This window comes from Aulonocara sp. 'chitande type north' Nkhata Bay, linkage group LG1 (assembly GCF_057382095.1).
Source record: "Aulonocara sp. 'chitande type north' Nkhata Bay isolate Kocher_YH1m ecotype deep benthic linkage group LG1, A_spYH_male_GT1.1, whole genome shotgun sequence".
NCBI classification, from domain to species: Eukaryota; Metazoa; Chordata; class Actinopteri; order Cichliformes; family Cichlidae; genus Aulonocara; species Aulonocara sp. 'chitande type north' Nkhata Bay.
The window spans coordinates 8,061,713-8,084,583 of NC_141344.1; the positions used below are offsets into that span (position 1 = coordinate 8,061,713).

General features: G+C 39.9%; 2 protein-coding genes and 1 long non-coding RNA gene across 4 annotated transcripts; 2 read left to right on the forward strand and 1 right to left on the reverse strand.

Moving 5' to 3' along the window:
- The first annotated feature begins 83 nt into the window (after positions 1-83).
- On the forward strand, positions 84-1,894 carry LOC147338628 (uncharacterized). The gene is made up of 3 exons (XM_086314113.1): positions 84-200; positions 287-404; positions 536-1,894. Exons 1-3 carry the CDS (start codon positions 99-101, stop codon positions 637-639), a joined length of 324 nt encoding a protein of 107 aa, XP_086170239.1. The 5' UTR covers positions 84-98; the 3' UTR covers positions 640-1,894.
- LOC147338629 (semaphorin-7A-like) lies at positions 1,185-16,280 on the reverse strand. Of its 2 annotated transcripts, XM_086313892.1 has the most exons (14): positions 16,028-16,280; positions 14,023-14,153; positions 13,863-13,913; positions 13,676-13,774; positions 11,990-12,098; positions 11,636-11,743; positions 11,394-11,536; positions 11,112-11,290; positions 10,701-10,806; positions 10,161-10,356; positions 8,338-8,450; positions 8,002-8,147; positions 7,176-7,237; positions 1,185-4,241 (listed from the first exon to the last, which is right to left on the reverse strand). In XM_086313892.1, exons 1-14 carry the CDS (start codon positions 16,125-16,127, stop codon positions 3,919-3,921), a joined length of 1,866 nt encoding a protein of 621 aa, XP_086170018.1. In that variant the 5' UTR covers positions 16,128-16,280; the 3' UTR covers positions 1,185-3,918. The 2 variants fall into 2 exon arrangements, with proteins under 2 accessions (XP_086170018.1, XP_086170111.1); XM_086313985.1 differs by lacking the exon at positions 14,023-14,153 and having other exon boundaries at positions 16,028-16,267.
- Positions 16,281-20,288: 4,008 nt separating this feature from the next.
- Positions 20,289-21,508, forward strand: LOC147338630 (uncharacterized). Its single transcript, XR_015130186.1, has 3 exons — positions 20,289-20,401; positions 20,487-20,598; positions 20,665-21,508. It is a non-coding gene; the product is annotated as an uncharacterized LOC147338630 (long non-coding RNA).
- The last annotated feature ends 1,363 nt before the right edge of the window (positions 21,509-22,871 follow it).

Genomic DNA, 22,871 nt, shown 5'->3' on the forward strand with positions numbered 1-22,871 from the left:
GATATGACAGCGATATAGACCCCCCAGACTTCATTAAAAATGTGGGTGTTTGATGGAGAGTTGCGGTTAGTGAGAGTTTGGAGACAGTTTGGAGGTTTATGAGAGTGAGGAGAGAAAGTCAGGAGAGAATGGAGCCAGCTAAGAAGAGGAGGATGTCCTCCCCTGTGTGGGAACATTTTGATTTTATTCCTCCCAGCAAGGTATGTAACTTTCTACAGAAGATGTATTTTCATAATACTGATGGTGCAATACAATTTATGTTGAGCTGTCTTGACTTTTGTACAAGGTGAAGTGTTTGCTATGTGCCAGGGAGCTGGGATATAACAACAACACCTCATCCATGCTTAGGCACTACAGAGCTTTGCATGAGAATAAGGGGGACACCGATTGTGGAGCAAGACCAGGTGAGCCATCAAATGCCATGATAATATAGCATGCAGTAATGTTACTAAATGATATAACGATATTATACAACTGTAATAAGTTACGTGTGTGATATTTATATTTGTGCTTTGTCTTTATTGTCTTTCCTCAGGAGAACAATCTCAAATAGATGAAGACCTGGTCAGCATGGTGATTGAGGACTCCCAGCCATTTAGCATTGTGGAGGATGCACATGTGACGACTGATAAACGTTAAAGTGAAATCTTAACAAAAGGATGCATGAATGTGACAGGTGAGACCTGGGTCTGGGAACCGCCCCTGGTAGGCGGGGCTGGGTTTTTCCTTATATGAGCACAGGTACAGGTAGAAAACTTGTAGTGGACTCCGCCACCTCTTAGTGAAGGGGTAAATAAGTAGTGAAGTAAGGAATGCGTTACCATATTGGAAAGCCAGTCTGATTAGACTGAATGCAAAGTGGAAATGCCTTAAACAACTGTTTGTTTGCTTTTCGCATTGCTTGCTTATGGCCTCAGTTAGTCCAAAAAGACGATGACGCGGGGACCTTCTTGTGATGGTCAGGTCTCCTTGGTTTTTCAGTCTGATCTGTCCCTCTTTTGCAATGTTCTGCTTGAGAACAACAAGGTGATGGACTTCTTACAGACCTCAGTAACTGATGAGTGACTGATAGGAAAGGTTACCTATCAGTTTCCTATCGTGGTGGCTATGCTCAAATATTATATGTATAGCAAATCCACCTTCACTACATGAAACATATTTTTTCATTAACTAGTGTTAAAGTAATATTCTGTTATCAGAATCAGCATACTTTATTAATCCCTCGGGAAATTACGTGAGTTACAGTTGCTCCAATACAGTAACAGAAACAGACGAGACTATTTAACAATACAATATGTTACAGATTTACAAATGTAGGAAATTGCACAATATAGACAAATCACTCAATAATAAATATCAATGATTTACTGAGGTATTTATGAATTAATATCAAGAATATTCACAGCAACATTACTGAGTAGAAAAGAGTGTGTGCAAAAAGGGTGTAACTATTGCAGTGTTTACATTGTATTAGATAGAGGAGTTGTACAGGGAGATGGCCACGGGCAGGAATGGTTTCCTGTGTCGTTCAGTGGTGCTTTTTGATCATCTCAGTCTCTCGCTGAACGTGCATCCCCACAACATTACTGGCCTTGCGGATCAGTTTATTTAGTCTGTTGGCATCAGCAACCTTCAACCTGCTCCTCCAGCATGCAACAGCATAGAGGATAGCACTGGTCAAAGCAGACTCATAGAAAAATCTTTATCTTTCTTAATGTAACAGTGCCATCCACAGCCTGGTTTGTGAAAGGAAGTGTTAGTGTTCGCACACTTACTGCACAACCTCATTAATAGTTTAATGTTTCTATCTGTATATACTATGAGCACTATATGCAGTTTACTTAAGTGGGTTTCTGCTTTTGCTGACACTTTAAAAAACGAAATAAAAACATTGTAAACCTATAAGTGTTCTGATTTTTTTTTCCCCCAAGTAGCTTCAGCTAAAACTTTCTTTTGGAAAGTTCTGCTGTAATCGAACTTCTTCTATTCAATTCAATTCAATTCAATTCAATAAAACTTTATTGATCCTGAAGGTTGACCCCGAAGGAAATTGGGTTAAGGCTGCCGACCTTTGCCAGCGCCATCTTACCCTTCTGACCATACATACATGACACAAACATCACATGGGGAAGACAGGTCAGAGGTATAACAATGGAAAATGCACAACATGAGGAAAGATAAGGAGAAAAAAATAACTCCCCCCAGACTGAGCTCCAACAGGGAGATCAGTTTGAGAACAGAAAAAAACACCTCTGTACATAGCACATGAAAAAAAAAAACCCTCTTAATACACCAAAGAAACACATGACAAGCAACAGGGGTGGGTAAAGGGTGAGACACAGCCAATGTACACAGTGCATCCGGGCCTGCAGCATAAGCGCTGGTCTCCTTGATCCACCGTCAGCATCGGAGGGGAATAAGCGTCGAAGGCGTTTGGAGGGGGAGGGGGGATGAGTGTACATCTGCATGTGTATATATGTCCAGAGTTCAGCTGAGACAGTGTCCTTCGCCCTGCCAGGCTAAGTAAACAGTCTTCCAGCTCCGTTTAGCTGTGTGCTCAGTGTGTCCTGTGCTTCTCCAATAAAGCCTAGTTAGTTCCTAGTTTCTCCTGAATGACTCCTAATCTGCCTGGCACATGTGCTCCATAACAACACCATGCTAAAGGTTTGTCTAAAATAGACCACTATATATATATAAAAAAAAGGGTTTGCTATCATTGTGGATCAGCACTAGCATGAATGCAGATGAAAGATGTGAGGTGCCAAAATAACCCTTTTCTTTATGGATGTTAACCAGGAGGTTCACATGGTAATGGTCTGTGTTTATATTGTGAGAGGTGTTTATTCACTTTATGGAGAATGAGACCCAGCAGCGCGTTTTTTGTGGTAACATGTTTGGACTTGTTTATCATCAGACACTAACATGAGAGACTTTGAAAAAGACAGACGCATGTTGTAAACATTTGCAGTTTATTTCCTTTAGTTTATATGTTGAAAAGATGGTTGAGATGTTTAGATGTGGTATTTTTTTGGACTCACGTAACTGCAAAAATGTGATAAATTAAATCTCTTTTTGTTTTGGTTGTAGCTTCATTTGTACTGCCAGGTTAAGCATTTGAAAAGCAGCAACTTGCTTGCTATCCTAAAGCACTGTGAGGTCAAAAGTCTTACCTTTCTACTTGGAATTTATGATCAGGTTTCACTCAAAAATAGGGGAAAAGTGTCTGAGTGTTTCTTCTCTTTATTAACCGAACTCTGAACAAACAGAAACTGGGTCAGTGTTTGGAAATCTACATGAGCTAAGACACATGGCCGGAAATTTATAACGTGCACTGTGTACATTCTGGCAGAATTTCAAATTACAGGAAACAGATGCAACAGTTACAGGAAAGAATAAAAAAAAGGAATCAATCAATATTGATTGACATGCGTGCATGTACTGCATGCACGCATGTCAATCAATATTGATTGACATGTGTGCATGTACTGCATGCAACACTGCAATTAATTTCTAAAAATTACCACAGACAGCATTTTATACCATTGAACTTCAGCTTTTAATACTGTCAACAAGCCTGAGTCCAACTGATATTCAATATATTTTTTCCATAAGAAGAAAAAAATGAATGAATTAGCCCCTCAAAAAAAGAAAAGCTTTGGAGCGTGGCTGTATAACTGCAGTTTGTTTTTTAATCTATCTCTCTTACACACGCTAATGAATGCATTGGTGGCAATTGATCTCATCCAAGGACATTTGCGAAACCAGATATCAAAACTCTACAATAATGGCTTGCTCTACATCCCGAGCTGCAGCTCAAAGTATTAGAAGTAATAGAGTTTTATTTTAGTTAAAAAAATAAAAATAAATTAAAGAATAATGAAATTTTTTTTATAGTATCACAACTCTGAGGAACTAACATCACAACATCTGAATCAGAACCACCATGAGACAAACCCAGATCATTGGCTTTGACTGTAAACCAACCACCTTGTTCCCCAGCTGTAGTTGGTACTGTGCCAGGATTTTCCTGTAACCCATTTCCTCTGATACACAGGTATGAGTTCCTTCCTGCTCAGGTCCCATGCTGTTGATCAAATAAAGGCAATGATCTGGCTTCCCGATGCAAGATGAAGAGTTTTGAAGGTGGTGCCAACTGTACTGAGCATGACGGGAGGATACTGGGCATTGCAGAAAATGCTTTGCGTGAAATCTGACAACATCTTTTTCTGGATTTGGAAATTCTGCGGAAAAAAACACAAGAACGCCCATTTAGCTTAGCCATGTTTTTGTTTTACATCTTTTTTTTTTTTTAATTTCTGATTTCTTCTCACAAATCCAGTGCACTAAGCTCTTTGGGAAAATGGTTGAAACCTTTTTTTAGGAAGCAATAGATAAGCCATCAGATTGAAAATGTATCAGTAAAAACCTTTCAAATGTCTCATTAAAAGTTTTGATAGTGTCAGAAATTTAATATAACCATGTGACTGCTGCTAAAACCCACATCTACATTCCAACCAATAGGAAAACAACATGAAAGAGAGCATATCGTGAAAAAAAGAAGACAAAAAAAAGAAGACAAACCAAGATTTCTTCCAGTTGCTGGAATGCATTCACAATAATAATAATAATGGATTGCATTTATATAGCGCTTTTTGAGACCCTCAAAGCGCTTTACAATACCACTATTCATTCACTCTCACATTCACACACTGGTGGAGGCAAGCTACAGTTGTAGCCAAGCTACAGTTGTAGCCACAGCTGCCCTGGAGCAGACTGACAGAAGCGAGGCTGCCACACATCACTTTCACTCAAGACCAGGTTCAGAGGCAAATGAGGAGGCAAGGTTGCTGGACCAGATGGACTGAGTCCCCGTGTCCTCAAGGCCTGTGCCCCCCAGCTTTGTGGAGTCTTTCATAAACTGTTCATGTTGAGTCTGAGTGTGCAGAGGGTCCCAGTGCTGACCCCCAGGATTACAGGCCTGTGGGCACTGACCTACCACATCAAGAAAATCCTGGGAAGACTCATCCTGGACCTACTCCGACCCATAGTCAGACCACATCAGAATCCCCTTCAATTTGCTTACCAGTCCTTACTCGGAAATGAGGACGCCATCATCTCTACCTGCTCAATCGTGTCTACACCCATTTGGACCAGCCAGCGAGTGCTGCATAGGTCATGTTTTTTGACTTTTCCAGTGCATTCAACACCATCAGGCCGACCTTCCTGGGTGATAAACTAACAGCAATGCAAGTGGATGCTTCTCTGGTGTCTTGGATTTTTGATTACCTGACAAGAAGACCACAATATGTGTGGTCTCATTGTGTCTGACAAGGTAATCAGCAACACAGGGGAAACAAAAGGGACTGTCCTCTCCCCCTTCCTCTTCACCCTCTACACCACAGACTTCAGCCACTGCACAGAGACCTGCTATCTCCAGAAGTTTTCTGATGACTCTGCAGTGGTTGGATGCATCAGCAGGGGTGATGAGTCAGAGTACTGCGCTGTGGTCGACTCCTTTGTCATGTGGTGTGAGCAGAAACATCTGCAGCTCAACATGGGAAAGACCAAGGAATTGACTGTTGATTTTAGGAAGACCAGAAAACCCTTGACCCCTGTTTCAATCCATGGGGTCAACGTGGACATATAAATACCTTGGAGTACACATAGACAATAAAGTGGACTGGGTTAAAAACACTACTGCACTTTATAGGAAGGGCGAGAGTCGTCTCTATTTTCTGAGGCGGCCGAGGTCCTTCAACATCTGTCGGACAATACTCAGGATTTTCTACAAGTCTGTTGTGGCCAGTGCTATCCTCTATGCTGTTGCATGCTGGGGGAGCAGGTTAAGGATTGCTGATGCCGACAGACTAAATAAAGTTATCTGCAGGGCCAGTAATGTGGATATGGAGCTGGACTCTCTTAAGGTGGTGTCAGAGGGGCGAAAGTTTTTCCAAGATAAAGACAATGTTGGATAATACCTCCCACCCACTCCATGACACGCTGGCTAGTCACAGGAGCACGTTCAGTGAGAGACTGAGATTACCAAAAGGCACCACTGAACGACACAGGAAATCATTCCTGCCTGTGGCCATCTCCCTGTACAACTCCTCTATCTAATACAATGTAAACACTGCAATAGTTACATCCTTTTTGCACACACTCTTTTCTACTCAATAATGTTGCTGTGAATATTCTTGATAGTTATTTATAATTGCATCTGTCAACCCTGGATATTTATTATTTGGTGATTTGTATATATTGTGCTATTCCTTGTATGTTAACATATTGTATTGTTAAATAGTTCAGTCTATTTTTGTTAATGTTACTGTGCTGGAGCAGCTGTAACCCACATAATTTCCCGAGGGATTAATAAAGTGGTTGCTGGAGTACTTTTCTATGCTGTGGTGTGCTGGGGGAGCAGCACAGCAAAGAAGGACTCATCCAGGCTGGAGAAACTGATCAGGAAGGCTAGCTCTGTGGTCGGCATGAAGCTGGACACTCTGGTAACAGTGGCAGAGAAAAGGACACTGAAAAAACTGCTGGACATTATGGACAATGCTGGGCATCCTCTGCACACGGCCATTAACAACCAGAAGAGTCTGTTCAGTGACAGGTTGCTTCTCCCCGAGACAAGAACTAACAGACTTAAAAACTTCTTTGTCCCACACGCCATCAGACTGTTTAACTCCTCTCTGGAGGGGAGAGGGAGGAGAAACAGGTGGACAAAGGAAGGGGGAACAACTAAGCTGTAGTGCCTCTTCACTTCACTGTGCAATACCTTTTGTGCAATACTTTTGTTAATAGTCAACGGTGCAATAGACTCCATACTTGAAATGTGCAATTCACTTGTATTTTCATTTTTATTCCTATTTATTCTATTTATCCCCTTCGTATATTTTATTTATATATGTATCTGTATTTATATATGTGTGTGTGTGTGTGTGTGTGTGTGTGTGTGTGTGTGTGTGTGTGTGTGTGTGTGTGTGTGTGTGTGTGTGTAACTTCTGTCGGTGCTGTGCTTTTGGAAACCGAATTTCCCAGAGGAACCCACCCGAGGGATTAATAAAGTTTTATCTTATCTTATCTTATCTTATCTTAAAGTATGCTGATTCTGATATATCTATCAGATAGTTTGGGGCTCTGTCCAAATTTTGCAGGTGCCTGAATTTAAATACCTTTTTCAGCGTGTTCTTGACAGATGGCTAGGTTCCCAGTGGCTGCATCATGCCATATCCCACTGCAAAACATAGTGTATGTTTACATTAGACAGTATGTAACCAACATCCTGGCAGTTGATAGAAAACTAACATTTACAGGAACCCACAGGAACCTTACTCCTCCCAAGTATATCCCTTTAAATTAATTGAAATTATGCTGAAGTATCTTGACTTGCATCAGCTTTAGTTAGTTGAACAAAAAAGCCTAACACCCGTTGGGTGATAACTGGTTGTTACACAGTACACTAGCTTTTCATAAAGCAGTAGAGCTGTACTACAGTAGGACAAATTCATAAACAAAAGCTCCAATGAGTGTCAGTGAGTGTTGAAATATTGATAACATGATTTACGGGACATTGTATTTCCTAAGTGCTGCTTCATCCTTGATGAAGTGTGCAATGATTCATCCATCAAGCTTTGTCAGGTGGTGCAACACCACTGGCAAAAAGTAAGCTAATAATGTTGCATATTATGTACACATTTCAGGGCGTGCTAGTATGACGTTATAGGATGTGAATCACACCTGTGTATGAATCAAGAGGAGTGTTTGAATACTAAGGAACATTGTTTTTATAAATATGACCATCTTTTACAATGTACATGATCTTGCAACCTATGGTGGTAACATTGGTAGGTTCTTAATAATGTTTGTATTAGTAAACATTACATTTTTATTTCAGCTTGCTGTTAGAAAAATGTAAGGCTACTTGATGCAATCTTTGGTTGCGAAGAATTATTCTGCATATTCTCCAGATATGAGTTCCATAAAGCTCTGAGGTCTTACTTTGTGTCACGTATGCACTGGGTGCCATCCCAGCCACAGTAAGGATCTCTGGATAACATACAGTCCTGGCAGGTATCTCCATACTGGGAGCAGTCTGCTACATCAAGTTGGACCAGTTGACTTCCATTGTTCACATACAGCTTTTTCTGTAACGATGGACAAGTTTTCTTAATGTACTCGGCCATTTCTAAACAAAAACAAAAAACTCCACTGGAGTTAATTTACAGATCTAAGTTTGATGTTCCTTTTCAGGAGCATCTAAGTTGTTTTCCATACTCACACACCTATATGGTTTAGTGGAGGATATATTGTTCTGTAGGGAACACTGGTACTCACAGAAGATGGGTGAAGGATGAAGCTGATCTGTTCTGTGTAGTTGAATGGTCGAAACTCAGCAATGAGAAAGGTATCATTTTTATTGTGCAATACTTTATGAATTCCTCCATTGTCTGCGGAAAACCACAAAAAGAAGCAGGGATGATACTAAATATTAAAACCCATCTAAATTAGAGATGGCACGATACCACTTTTTTATGTCCGATACCGATACCGATATCATAAATTTGGATATCTGCCGATACCGATATGAATCCGATATAGTGTTTTTTAATCAACAAAACTGTTTTTTAAATATCTTGCTGCATTTTGTATAAGTTCATACTCAAGTTTAAAACAACAAGTACACTAAAGCTATTCTGTTATACCTGTATGCAAAAAAATATATTTCATAGTTCAGCAATACTGATCAATCTAATAAACTTAAACCTACACCATCCTCCCTATTCTGGTATTTTAAAGAGTACTTAGCATAAATATTAAGCAACCTAACTAATAGGGTTCCAACTCCCAGCAACAACAAAAATAAATAAATAAAAAATAGGGAACCACCCCTCACGCTCCACCTCATGATGCTTAATCGACGTAATCAACCTTAATTTGATGCAGTGTGAAAAAAAATGCACAGAAATCAATTATTTTTCAAGAAATATTAAATAGATTCAACATCTTTCTTCAACAAAATTGCAGACTGCACAGATGGTACCTTCCCAAAGGAAAAACTACTATAGCTTACTAGGGTATATATATTAGACTTAATAGTTACTATATACAGTAATTGACTTCTATTCATTTTACATCAAATTAAAACTTTGGGTGTCAGATAATTATTTATTAAAAGCTAGACATTTTAAATGAGAATAAGAAAGAAAAGTATGTCTTTGTGCCCCCTTTTCCCTGTTCATGCCCTATCGGCCCCCCTGGCTAAACTTTGCTAGATCCGCCCCTGCACAGTTACCAGCGTCAGCTACGTAGAAAAAGATCCTCGAGTAGAAAGTAATATTAAATACATTCTAACAATAGCTGATCAAGCTTAAACGTGCTGCTGTTGTTCAGCCGCTGGTTTCCTCTTTCTGGTGCAAAGTGGGCCAAAAGCAAACTAGAGACACGGACTCGCGACAGAAAAGCCGATCAGCTGATCGTTAAGCAGTTTCATGATTGAAGTAGCAGCCGGAGAGGCAGTCGCTTGTTAAGCTTAACGCAGGAATGCTTTACAAACATTCAGAGATGGACTTACACACTTGCTTTACTTCTCTCGGGATAACTTTGTCGGAGATGAAATGCCGGGTTGCTAGCGAAGCTCCACATGCTATCCAGACCACCGACAGGTCCCGCATGCCACAGCCGCTCTATCAGGTGATGCATACTGCTCCGACGTGCTAACGTTCTGAGGTGAGTTACAGCGTGTTGCAAGTTTTGTGAGGTGCTTTCGTGATATTTAATGGATCGGATTACATTTTTTATTTTTCTCCAATATCCGATCCAGTAATTTAGGTCAGTATCGGACCGATACCGATACGTAATATCGGATCGGTCCATCTCTAATCTAAATGCACAAATGCACCTCAGCCACCCCACTCTCTCTCTCTGAGGTTCTGCTAATTTTTGGTCTTCAAACTCAGGTAAACCCGTTGAATAATATTATATTCTTTTAATACATTCATAATTACATGGCTGTGATCACAGCACCTCCCGCATCAATCAAGGAGATTTGGTTACTGCACTATTTTCGCCCTGAGGTATGATCTCAGATATACACAAACATACATTATAGCATATTCTTCTTAGCATTTTTACTACTTCAGATTATTGTTTTTACTCACTTAAAGATAAGAAGATAACAGTGTGGTGACTGGTTCTCCTGTTTGGTGAGCCATCAATTTGGATGTGAGTATAGCTCTGGTGATTGAAGAGAAGAAGGCCAGAGTTTCCCACAGGATGAACCAGCTGCTCCATCTCTGAAGTCTTTTCAATCTTCTTCAGGGTTTCCACTGGAAGCTTGGTGCTATCATCAACACACTGAAGAAATAAGGTGCTTAACTTAGACTGGCTGAACACCAGATGACTGGTCAATAAGCCTGTAAACCTCTGGTTTACTTTTTCAGTTTCCAAATGACTGTTTTAAAAACAAATCTAAAACCTTTTAATTTAGTTTTTTAATTAATTTAATATCGTAAAGGTGAAAGAAAATATTTAAAAGCTATTTTTCACTCAGTGACTACACTTAACCATTGGTTTAAATTATAATAAAGGGCTATTCTATTCTTGTCTATATACTCCGCCCCCCCAAAAAGGCAGGGATCTTCTTGTGATGGTAGCCGTTATTAAATTTTTCACTTTAGACCAATTTGAATATTCCATACCGTCCTTGGCCTGTCCATCTCAGCTTTTGTGTAGCCTTTGAATGGGGAGTTTGTGAAGATTTTGTCAATGTCTCCTATTGTGTAGATGCAGACAGCACTCATCCCCCTGCAGGGAGACACATTGTAGGTTTGTCTGAGACATTTGCAGCAAAATGAGTAGACTGGTCCAAGGTAAAAAAAAAAAAAAGAGAGAGAGTTGAAAAAGCAGCTGACCACACAGAATGAGAAAATAAGAAACTGGTAGGGAACGGCTTAAAAAGAACAAAGTGTCCTTTTATCATCATGAAAGGATATTGTTTGGAAGTTTGGAAGCAGATGATTCGATTACACAAATAGCTAGTCACAGAAACAGAGTAAATTATAACTATATCATTATTATTAGCATCAAAATAAATATCATCAGAGTCCTACCATTCATTTCTAAAGAGTGCATAAATCTTTGTATCCTGCCATCGATCTGCATCCACAGTGGAAACATCCACCAGTTCAGAGAAATGCTGTTTTCTGTTACGATCTCCACAGAAGAGCCTGGCATTCATCTGGGATGTCCAGGTAAACTGCAAATTGTTCTTGGGACCACCAACATCTGTCTAGAAGCAATGGACAGTCAATCAGTCATGATGTATTTATGTTTATTTAATTTTTTAACGTTGGTGGCACTTAATACAAATTTTCTAACTATTTTGGTCTTACCATGCAAACCCGGGTCACAAAGGGGAGCCACATTTCACTGAACAGTCCAGGGTCTTTGGTTTTCTCCTTATAGAAGCCATAAACTCTGTTCTGGGAGGGATCCTCTTCACGTTTGCTGAGCACCAATCCTACATAATGCTGCTCTAAACATTGAAAGACAAAATATTTATTTGGCTCCAAACATTTATAGTGATGTGATTTCACAAAACAAAGTCTCTCCGACTCTAACTTTATGAAAATACCTTTATTGTGGTTCTTTGGCCCCACTGTTGCTTTACCAAATTTCTGAATACCAACAGATTCATCAGATCCAGAGCGTGTTATGTAGAGAGCTGCACTCTGTTCAGAATCTGGAAAAAACAGTTGCAAATTAAGGTTTTATAGGGATGTGCAAATGGGGAGAAACTAGTTGAATATCATAACAATAAGAAAAAGAAGCAACCTTTAGAATGGATTGAGTTGATTAAAGGATGTTAGTAGTTTTGACAAGAGTACAGACTTTCTGCAAATTACACAATCATTGAAAACAAATGAATGAAATAGCAGGGATTCATCAGGAGATTTATTATAGAGCATCCTCATGTAGAAAAACTCACCTATAAAAACTGATGGTTCACCCTCCTTTATGTTAAATCTTTCTATACCTTCTATTAAGTTTGCGATATTTTCAGAGGAAAGGCACATGGGGGCCTCCACTGTTAAATCCTATAAAAGAAAGCACAGCACATCTTAATGTATGGTCCCCTCAAGATCGGTGGTGACCATGGTGGCCATTTAGAAGTCGGCCATCTTGGATACAACTTTTGTTTTTTCAATGGGAAGAGGGCCATGTGACACATCAAACTTATTGGTAATGTCTCAAGAAAAACAATGGTGTGCTTGGTTTCAACGTAACTTTATTCTTTCATGAGTTATTTACAAGTTTCTCTTTGTTCACAGCCATTGACATGTCAAAGAGGTTAACACGTGAGGAGCGCATCAAAATCATGTTGATATCTGGTGAACGCAGTAACCGGGCCATTGCAGCAGATTTCAATGCAAGACACCCTACGAGACCACCCATCTCCCATGCTACAGGCAGCAAACTGCTTGCTAAGTTTCGTGAAACTGGTTCAGAGTTGGATTTGCCAAAATGTGGACGCAAGAAAACTGTCACTAATGTCCTAGCTTCATTCAGCAAGAGCCCACAGCGTAGCACTCACTGCATGTCACTGGAGAGTGGCATTAGTCGAACATCCCTTTGGCGGATTAGCTACTCACAAATGGCACCCTTACAAACTCCAGCTACTGCAGCATCTCAATGAGGATGACCCAGATCGGCGCACAGAATTTGCAGAATGGGCAAAACAAAAATTGCAACAGGACCCTCAGTTCACACAGAAGATTTTGTTCAGTGATGAGGCAAACTTTTATGTGAATGGTGATGTTAACAAACAAAACCACTGCTATTGGTCTGACACTAACCCACATTGGATGGATCCTTCCAAGGCTGTTGGAACAACAAAAGAGATGGTTTGGTGTGGTATATGGGGACAACGATAGTGGGTCCATTCTTCATCAATGGAAACCTCAAGGCCACTGGATATTTGAAATTGCTACATGATGATGTGTTTCCCTCTTTATGCACTGAAGCTGGCACGTTCCCTGAGTTTTTCCAGCAAGATTGTGCACCACCACATTATGGGTGCCAGGTCCGAGCATTCCTAGATGAACAGTTTCCTGGAAAGTGGATTGGTCATCGTGGGCCAGTTGAAGGGTCATCTGAAGGCAATTGTCTATGGTGTGAAGATATGAGATGTGCAGCACCTGAAACTACAGATACTGGATGCCTGTGCTGGCATTTCTCCTGCGGTGTTACTATCAGTGTGTGAAGAGTGGGAGAAGAGGGTTGCATTGACAATCCAACACAATGAACACATTGAACACATTTTATAAGTGGTCAGAAACTTGTAAATAACTAATGAAAGAATAAAGTTACGTTGAAACCAAGCACACCATTGTTTTTCTTGTGACATTACCAATAAGTTTGATGTGTCACATGGCCCTCTTCCTATTGAAAAAAACAAAAGTTGTATCCGAGATGGCCGACTTCTAAATGGCCACCATGGTCACTCACCACCCATCTGGAGGAGTTTGCCCCCACACATATACTAATGTGCCACAAACAGGACTTTAATATCACCAACCATTCCCATGTCATTACGGTGTATCCATATAAATGGCCCACCCTGTATTTGTGGTGATGTTAACAGTTCTCAATGACAATGATGCCAGTGTCCTACCGTGTTACAGCAAACCCTTTCATTGCCATCTGTTCCACACACAAACAACTGGTTAGCATCTTTCTTCCGGTGGACCAAAGTGATGTTATAGCTGCAATCCTTAAAGACAAGACAAATATTGTTTGTTATATTTCTTCAGTGGTCAAACAATCAAATCTAACCAACTAAATTTGTTTGTTTTACTTACATGTTCACTGCTTATGCTGTTGCATTTCTCCCACTGCATAAACTTGTGGCTCTATGTAGATATATGATGCAGGACTATTACTTTCCCATGATATTATTATGAATATTATTTCAATGATCTCAGTATAATCATTTACTGTGGTTGTACAGATTTCTACTACCGTCTTATGGTTTTGAAAGTTGTAGGTATTCAGGTATGATTGTCCAGCAGCTAAAACAGTGTCTGATTGGTCTTCTAAAAGAATCTGTACAGGTGGGTCATGGGGAAGACTGAACCGTGTCATTGCTTTTTCTAAAAACAAACCCAGCAAAAACAAGAAAAGAAAGATAAAATGTATGAATGTATTATGAGATTCATCAGGTAAACCCATAATGTAGTATCATAAACAACAAGAATGATTTTTCGCCCCTGGAAGGCAAGGAGTATGTCATCAGTTCATTTTATTTATCTGTTTGTTAGTAGTGCAAGATCCACATACCCATAACAGTTTGAGCTGATTAAATTTTGTTGAAAACCAGGTCAAGATCACACCAAATGTGAAAATCTTTATATTACGCACAATTGTTTTTATGGATCCTCTCCAAACTTCACAACAATATACACAACAGTATAGAGGTTGAATAAGTGTTTAGCCTTGAACTTCATTGTTAGTACCCAGTATATATATATATATTTGAAATGCTTGATGCATGTTAGTACAGGTCTCCTAAGAATGAAACTCAAACACTTTGGTGATCCTATTTCTGCCATCCCTCTTGCACTTTTTTGTAACTCCAAAAACCATTGGCCTTGTCTTACAGTGAGAATAATAATGATAATCTTATGGTTTTCTTGCATTTTTAAAGGCACATTCTTAACTCTTTCCCACATAAAGATGGCATTTGTAAGCAACAGGTGTCCAAAGATGTATTGTGTCTACTTAAAGTAGACAGTGGTAATCCAGTTTTATTAAGTAAGATGTAAAAAAGCTGAACAAAGTTTTTTCCCACACTACTGTCAATATGAAAGTGACCAGTGTCCAGTTACTTCTTCAAAAAGAGGTTTATGGTAGCATTGTTGGTGCTGTTTTGAAAACTTAGCTGAAGGGAGAAAATGAAACCTACCCTCTGCAGTTGTCAGAAGAGTTTACCATTGCTTACATAAACAAAATAACAAGTGCAAAAAGTTTCAGTTAGATGAAGTCTGACACTCTACTAAAATATCACGTTGTTCTGTTAATGTTATACAGATAAACTTTTTTGAAATCTTTATTTAATCATTGAGTCCCTTAGCATTAAAATCGTGGGAGACCTGCCCAAGAAAGCACGTCATGAAAAGATTTCAGAAATATAATAAACGGCAAATAGACTAAAATAAAGTAGAACAAACAAAAACATTTTTTAGAAATAAAAATTGCACTCCACAGAATTCTTCAACTCTTTAACTTTTGAACTCTATCAGGGAGACAAAACCAGTGAGACTGCGTCTTGTAAATGTTACGACGTACGAAGGGCACCCACCATAAGCAGCTGTCTGTGCACGATAAGAAATTACATAGATAAGCAGTTTATCCACTTTGTAAATAACAATATGCTAATGCGTTTAGCTAAACGAAGTCAGTGACGTGCACTGGAGGGTGAAGTAGAGTTTTGTTAATATTGTCAAAACTTAAAGAACTATGATACAGGGACAATGTGTAGAACATAGTCTTCACAGCCATTTCTGTCCAGAAGAGGGTGTGTAAAAGCTCTCTTTGCCTTTATACGTATCATTCCTAATTTCTTTTGTAACTATAGAAAAAATAGAAAATAAAAAAACAACATCTAAATCTAAACCATCATCCTGCCAGTGAGTCCTAACCACTACTCATTGTTGAAAAAATTGTCCACAGACAAACAAAGAAACATTGTAAGGCACAAAGCTGCCTTCTGTCCAACACATCGCCTTGTGGTTAACATGGGCATGTTGTCCTCCTCTGACGATAATGGAACTGCATAATACGGACTGTACGTTTGAAAGAAAGACTTGATGTTTTTTTCCTGAATCACAATGACCAAGTCATTTAATACATATTCATTCACCTCACTGCATACTTTAAAGCGCTGATAAAAATCCCTTCGCAGTCCCTTTTAACTTTTTAGCATTTGATATCTCATAAATGAAGAAAAATCATTTCCTTTTTTTACCTTTTTCTGTGAAGATCATCCTCGGAGAAGGATCAACGTTCCCCATAGCCAAATTACAGAGATGTAAAAATAACAAATATGTCGCTAATGAGAGCGTCATCTTCGTCGTTACTGTCCAAAACAGTATTTCCGTCCCTAATTACTTGCCCTTCACCTCGATGGAACACATTCTCTGGAAAAAATGCACTGAGGACTTTGGAGAAGTGCATGACAGCTGGGGTGTAGTTTACAGTCAGAGTCTCTTCGCCCGCCCACGGGCACGAGGAAGAGAGGTGTAGACAAACCAACCCTCTGAGCAATCATTTTGTCAGTTGCATAATAAAGTTATCATAGTTGACACAGCTGCTTTATTAATCATTTAGCCTGCCCACAGCTGCATTTTATGATGTACAGTGTAACAGTGCTCATGATATTTAGGGTTAATTTTAATTATGAAGAGATTTCTTACCTTTTTTTCGAACACGTAAACAATGGAGGGCAAACAGTTTGATCATTTCAAATAACTAAAACAACATATGAGTACAGAGGAGTTATTTGAGGAGTTCTCCTTCCTTGTATGTTCCAGCTGTGTGCCACACTTTCTAGACTCTATAACACACACATCCTCTGATATGTCTCCGCTGTCCTCTTTACTCCAGAATAATTTCAGAAATTGAGAGACCCTTCAGATGACACTGATTTCTAGGTCAAATGGGGGACGGTGGAGGAGAAACGAGACAAAAAAAGACGCACAAATTGAAGAAGCGAGAAAGCACAGGTGTATCCACTATTACGTTTGATCCTATTTTCACTTTTTAATTACCTTTACCTGTATGATTGAAGTTAAGCTAAAGCTCACCCCCCCTCCTTTATTTATGCTGTAAAACAGCTTAAACAAGATTATAATACCAACATCATAGCGAAGGACAGATAAGTAAAAATGGTTAACATGAGCCATCTTCCAAAATTCTCCCGTGATCACATGCTATAGATCAGCTGCTCTCGACATGATACAATGCTTTCTTTTATCATATCCTGTTGTGCATCACAATTACTACTTAGCTGCCCCCCCCCATTTTATTTTTAAATAACAGGTCGAGTTTTTAGAACGGATGCTCTCGCTTAATACTCATATGTGAATAATGCTACTGTGTGTTAAATTTAGTGGTACATTATCAGCATGGCTAATTAACAGTTTCTATCTTCAGCCTTTTTTTTGTAAATTTGCATATTTTGTGGGTTTAAAATGTTTTTTATTTTTTTAATTTTGTTTGTTTGCAGCCATAACTCATAATTCATTTTCAGAATCAACACCTGCAGTTGCTCTAACATGTATTGTGTTATTGTGTCAGAATACTTTGGATGTCAGACTTCAGTGACACATATCTTGTGGCAAAAGACATATTGATTGATTGATTGATTGGTAATTTATTTCAACATGTGAACAATATGACAGGATTACATGCACTGCTTACAAGTGCTGACCAAATAGAAACCTACAAAATCGCTTCCCCTTCATGAAACACACTCAGCTACCAGAAAATAAGCAGGTGGTTCTGTGTAGCTCAAGCAACTAAAAGGGAAACGAGAGGAAAATCTCAAATTCGAGAAGGACTATGTAAGGTTTTTGGAAAACGTCATCAAAGAACGATCGACTCAAAAGAATCAGAGAATCAGCTGATGCAGCACAGCGGTACTAGATCGATATTAATCAAACAACTCTAGAAGCCTCATTGTTACACAGCTGTTCTGTTCAAACTGGCTTTTGGGACCTGATTTTCAGCGGGACAAAGTGTTTGGGAGTCAAATAATCAAAGTCAACTCCAAAGCATCTAGTGGGCAATTCTGTGGTCAGAATAAGACAAGAACTACAAATAAAAGCAGTGAAAAGCCTTAAAGGATTCTTAAAATAGCATGCAGCAATAAAAGTAGATTCAACAACTCGCCAAAATAGCAAAATAACATGTCAAAGAGAGGAAAAACAGAAGTCGAATGCTTGTAAAATTGGCACAAAGGCCTAGCTTAAAAAGGAAGTAAAAACACTGAATCATGGCAAACTGTCAGGAAGCGAGATGTTGTTCTAGGGGTGAGAGGGCAGTTACCGAACGTTTTCTTATCTCTCAACTTGAAGCATCTAGTAATTCTACCAAAGTGTGGCAGTTACACGTTTGATTTTGTAACTGCCATGGAAAGACTCAACATTAAGGCAAAGGACAACCCATGAATCAAATGAGAGAAGAAAATTCATGGATAATATAAAAACACGATACAAAACCAGAAGGTGGAATCAATCATTTCTCTGTTCGGTTTCACTTGGTCTGTCAAGTTCCTACCAAGACCCATGGAAAAACCTACTGTCCATCCACGTTCCAGTAAATGAAGTTGATTAACACTGTGAGGAGAGTTACAGATGATTTGATGATGACTATGATGATGATGAAGGGCAAAGTTCCCTTAGAGGTGAGAAGATCCAGCAGGGGTCAACGTGAAGCATCAGTATCTGATAGACTTGTAGTCAAGACCGCCTAATCCGAGACCAAGACAAGACCAAGACCAGAGGGTATCGAGACAAAGACAAGACCAAGACCAAGTCGAGACGAGACCAAGACCAAGACAAAAAAGTCTTTAAACTGCAGCCAGATGCTGCTTCGTTTATGGGTGTCAGGCATATTTATGTGTTTTTGCTTTCGCACAGCCCTCCTCACCGCTGTCTACTGTCTCACTCACTTACTCAGAGGACAGATGCACACTCCACTTGACTGTCGCGTCTCTCACCCTCTCTGTTTTTCACATAATGATATTATCCTATATCCTCGCATGTAATTGGACACAATATGGAGGGATTGGAGCATAGCTGAGCCACTGTGTGAGAGCTGAGCAGCGAAAGGAGATTAAGTGAGGGTAGAAATGACTGAAAAATTAATAAGCTCTGTTTTGATTTTTGTTCAAAAAAGAATGACTTCATATAGGAAAAAATATATATATCACATATACAGGACACCTTAAACTAGGTTTTTAATTAAGCAGCAAGGCAGAAGAACAAAGTCAGGGTTGTATCAAAACATGAGGACTAAACCCCAATTCAACCAGACCCAGAACTGATTCGGAATTAAAACAGGACTACAACAGTTCAAAATCAGGACTACTTAGAACTTAACCAAAGATCCAGAACCAGAATCAAAACTAGATCATAGTAGCACTAAAAATCATCATAGACCTGCACTACCCTTATTTTTTAATTCTACCAAAGTCCACTATTTAGATTCAGAAAAGTTTATATAATTATTTAGCCTTGTTGTGCAAACAAGCCTGCACAACTTAATAAATATAGAATTTGAAAAGTAACAAATGGAATCTAAAAAGAAACACTAGGTACGAGATACATGTTCTGATGAGTTTTGGCAAACAACCATTTGACTAACATGTGTGTCTCACATGCTCTTGTTCCATCTCTGCTCCTCTCTCTCTCTCTTTGTTTCTCTCTCTCCCTCTTTGTGCTGACAATCAAGCCAAACACCAACATCATCAAATATACAGTTGAAACCAGGGCCCTGTTTCAGGAAGCCGGTTTAGTGGAAAAACTGAGTAAGTATACCCTGAGTTAACGAAAACTCTGGGTTTTCGGTTTCACAAAGCGAGTTCAGCTGAAGCCTGAGTGAGTCACTATGACGACACACGCCGTGAAGCTAACCTGCCCCCTAGCAGGTTTACTACAACTAACCCTGACTGTCTCCGCCCCTTTGTCGGAAACCTGACAGTAGGAAGTGTCGGACATGGCGTGCTCCTTCCTTGAAGAGCCAGTAGATGTTGAAGCCCAAATTCTCCGCAGAGCTCTCCGCCGGGAGAGAGTGATCAGAGCGCGTTTGGACATTTTATCATTTCCTGATGATTTTCTGTGCGAACGTTACCGTTTCTCAGCACAATCTATAATTTATTTGAATAACATCCTCAGGCCTAATATTGCTCATGTGACACATCGCGGACATCCTCTCAGTTCTGTACATATTATTTGTATCGCACTTCGGTTTTTTGCAAACGGGAGCTTTCTGTATAATATTGGTGACGCTGAGCACGTTTCCAAGGCTACCGTCTGTCGGGCAGTCAGGAATGTTACAGTTGCACTGAAACGTCTCCTGCACTCGTTTGTGGTGTTCCCCGGTCACAGACCCACAAGATTTATCAAAGAGGGATGCCACAAAATTGCAGGTAGCAGGATGACCAAAACTTAATTCATGATGTGGTGATACTTGAACTACTACTTAAATTTTACATTTATTTTCACGGTTCCCAGGCGTGATTGGCTGTATAGATGGTACTCACATTCCAGTCATTGCTCCTTTAGTAAATGAAGGAGACTATGTGAACAGGAAGTCTTTCCACAGCATTAATGTACAGGTACATAGTTCCCTGTAGCATTTCAAACTAACAAATTATTTTATCATAGTAATGGATGCTAATTTATGTTCTCTGCACTGTGAAGATCATATGTGATGCTGCCAACATTATCACAAATGTGGAAGCCAAGTGGCCAGGCTCTGTCCATGACTCACAAATATTCCGTGAATGTACACTGAGCACAAAATTTGGACATGGTGAGTTGTAAATACTTTAAAATATATAAAGACCAATTGCTTCAGAAGTGTATCCTTCTGTCTTAGGAGAGTTCACTGGCTACTTGCTTGGTGATAGGGGGTATCCATGTTTACCCTATTTGCTTACCCCTTACCCTGACCCTGAACCGGGCCCACAGCAGCGATATAATCTGGCTAATTGCAGGACAAGAGCCAGAATTGAAATGACTATCGGAATGCTTAAGGCCCAGTTCCAGTGCCTGCAAAGACTCAGGGTCACCCCAGAAAGGGCATGTGACATTATTGTGGCATGTGTGATTCTTCACAACATTGCCACAATTAGAGGAGAACACTGTCCTTCTGAACCAAACATCAGCAGTGATCCAAACCATGAACATCCTGACCCTCCCACGGACATACAAGATGGAAGCGCAGTCAGAGACACCATATGTCACAATCATTTCTTTTGACCCGTCACCTCAACATGTTGAAAGAAGAATAAACAGATTTTTTGTTCAACTGGCTTTATTGGTCGCCTGTATTTCCTGTACACAAAGTATTAAAAGATGTAAACCTCATAAAGTGTCTCTGTTGCTTCCTCCTCTGTAACAGCTGTCAATGTTTCTTCATTATTTTCCTGTAGTAAAGAAATAAACAACATTGCTGTTCTACTGTAAACTCATATAATCTGTGGAGTATTACTCACAACTGCATGTTGGTCTGGCTCAACAGGAGGCTGCACCAGATGCAGTACACCACCACCATCAACTGATAGAATATGAGGTTTATACAGGTCACTTATAACTTACAAGGGACCAAATGGCAATTAACAAACATACCAATCACCTTACACTTCATTGTCATTATGCTCTCAAAGACAACCAAGACTGAGGGAAGGCAAAATCAGTCGGAAAATAACTTCACTACAAAATAATCCATTATGGTAAAGAGTTTATCAAATGAATGAGCAGCACTGCGAAGGTGACTGTGAAGAAAGGATGTATGCACATCATGTATTATTTTGAATTTACCCCTTATGTAGGCACTTGTGTCTTGCGGGGTTATTGACTCAGAGGATGTCCCCGCAGAGATGCCTTCGGCCACAGCCTCTGTGAGTGGTGGTGGTGGAGGACCCCCACCTGTTTTTCGGGCCTCCGCTTTTTTTCTGTTGGCTATAACGGGCCACATTTGAGCATACAGAGTAAGCAAATATGTACTTGTAATGTGCTCAGATAATTTCAATAAGTGCTTACAGAAAGAAAATTAATGTAGCCTCTAACTGCAATTGATTTACATGGGACAAACAGACCAAGCACTATGGCTCATAATACAATTACACCTTACCTGTTTGGACTATATTTTTATATTTCATTTTTACTTGCTGCCAGGAACGTTTGGGGCCTGTTGGGTTGCACCTGCGCTCACATCACATCACAAAATAAAATGTATAAAATAACAAATAAAATAACATATGATAAAATAACGTGTTAAATGGGTGGAAATCCCTCGATCAATGTTTATATTAACACTCACGCATTGACTCTGTCGGCTATGTTTTGCCATGCATGCTCCCTTTCTTTCGCAGCTGTGGCTGTGTTACTTTTTTCCGCGGAATTTGCGTGTTATCGGCATATGCTGCCATCAGAATTTCGGCCTCAAGCGCTGTAAAATACATTGACCACGCCTTCTTTCCCTCCGTCTCCATGGTGACTCGCTTAATCTGTGCTCCGCTTATCAGGGCTTTATGTATCCTCGTCCGCGCGCTTCACTTGGGGTTAAAGCAACTCCGCGTTGACTGAACTACTTGTTATCAGCCTTTCTGAAACCGAATATTCCGAGTTGGACAGTTCGGGGTTACTCAACCCTGAGTGTCGTTTTTCACTCTGAGTTTTCTAAACCGGCTTCCTGAAACAGGGCCCAGGGCCCTGTTTCAGGAAGCCGGTTTAGTGGAAAAACTGAGTAAGTATACCCTGAGTTAACGAAAACTCTGGGTTTTCGGTTTCACAAAGCGAGTTCAGCTGCAGCCTGAGCGAGTCACTATGACGACACACTCCGTGAAGCTAACCTGCCCCCCTAGCAGGTTTACTACAACTAACCCTGACTGTCTCCGCCCCTTTGTCGGAAACCTGACAGTAGGAAGTGTCGGACATGGCGTGCCACTTCCTTGAAGAGCCAGTAGATCGTGAAGCCCAAATTCTCCGCAGAGCTCTCCGCCGGGAGAGAGTGATCAGAGCGCGTTTGGACATTTTATCATTTCCTGATGATTTTCTGTGCGAACGTTACCGTTTCTCAGC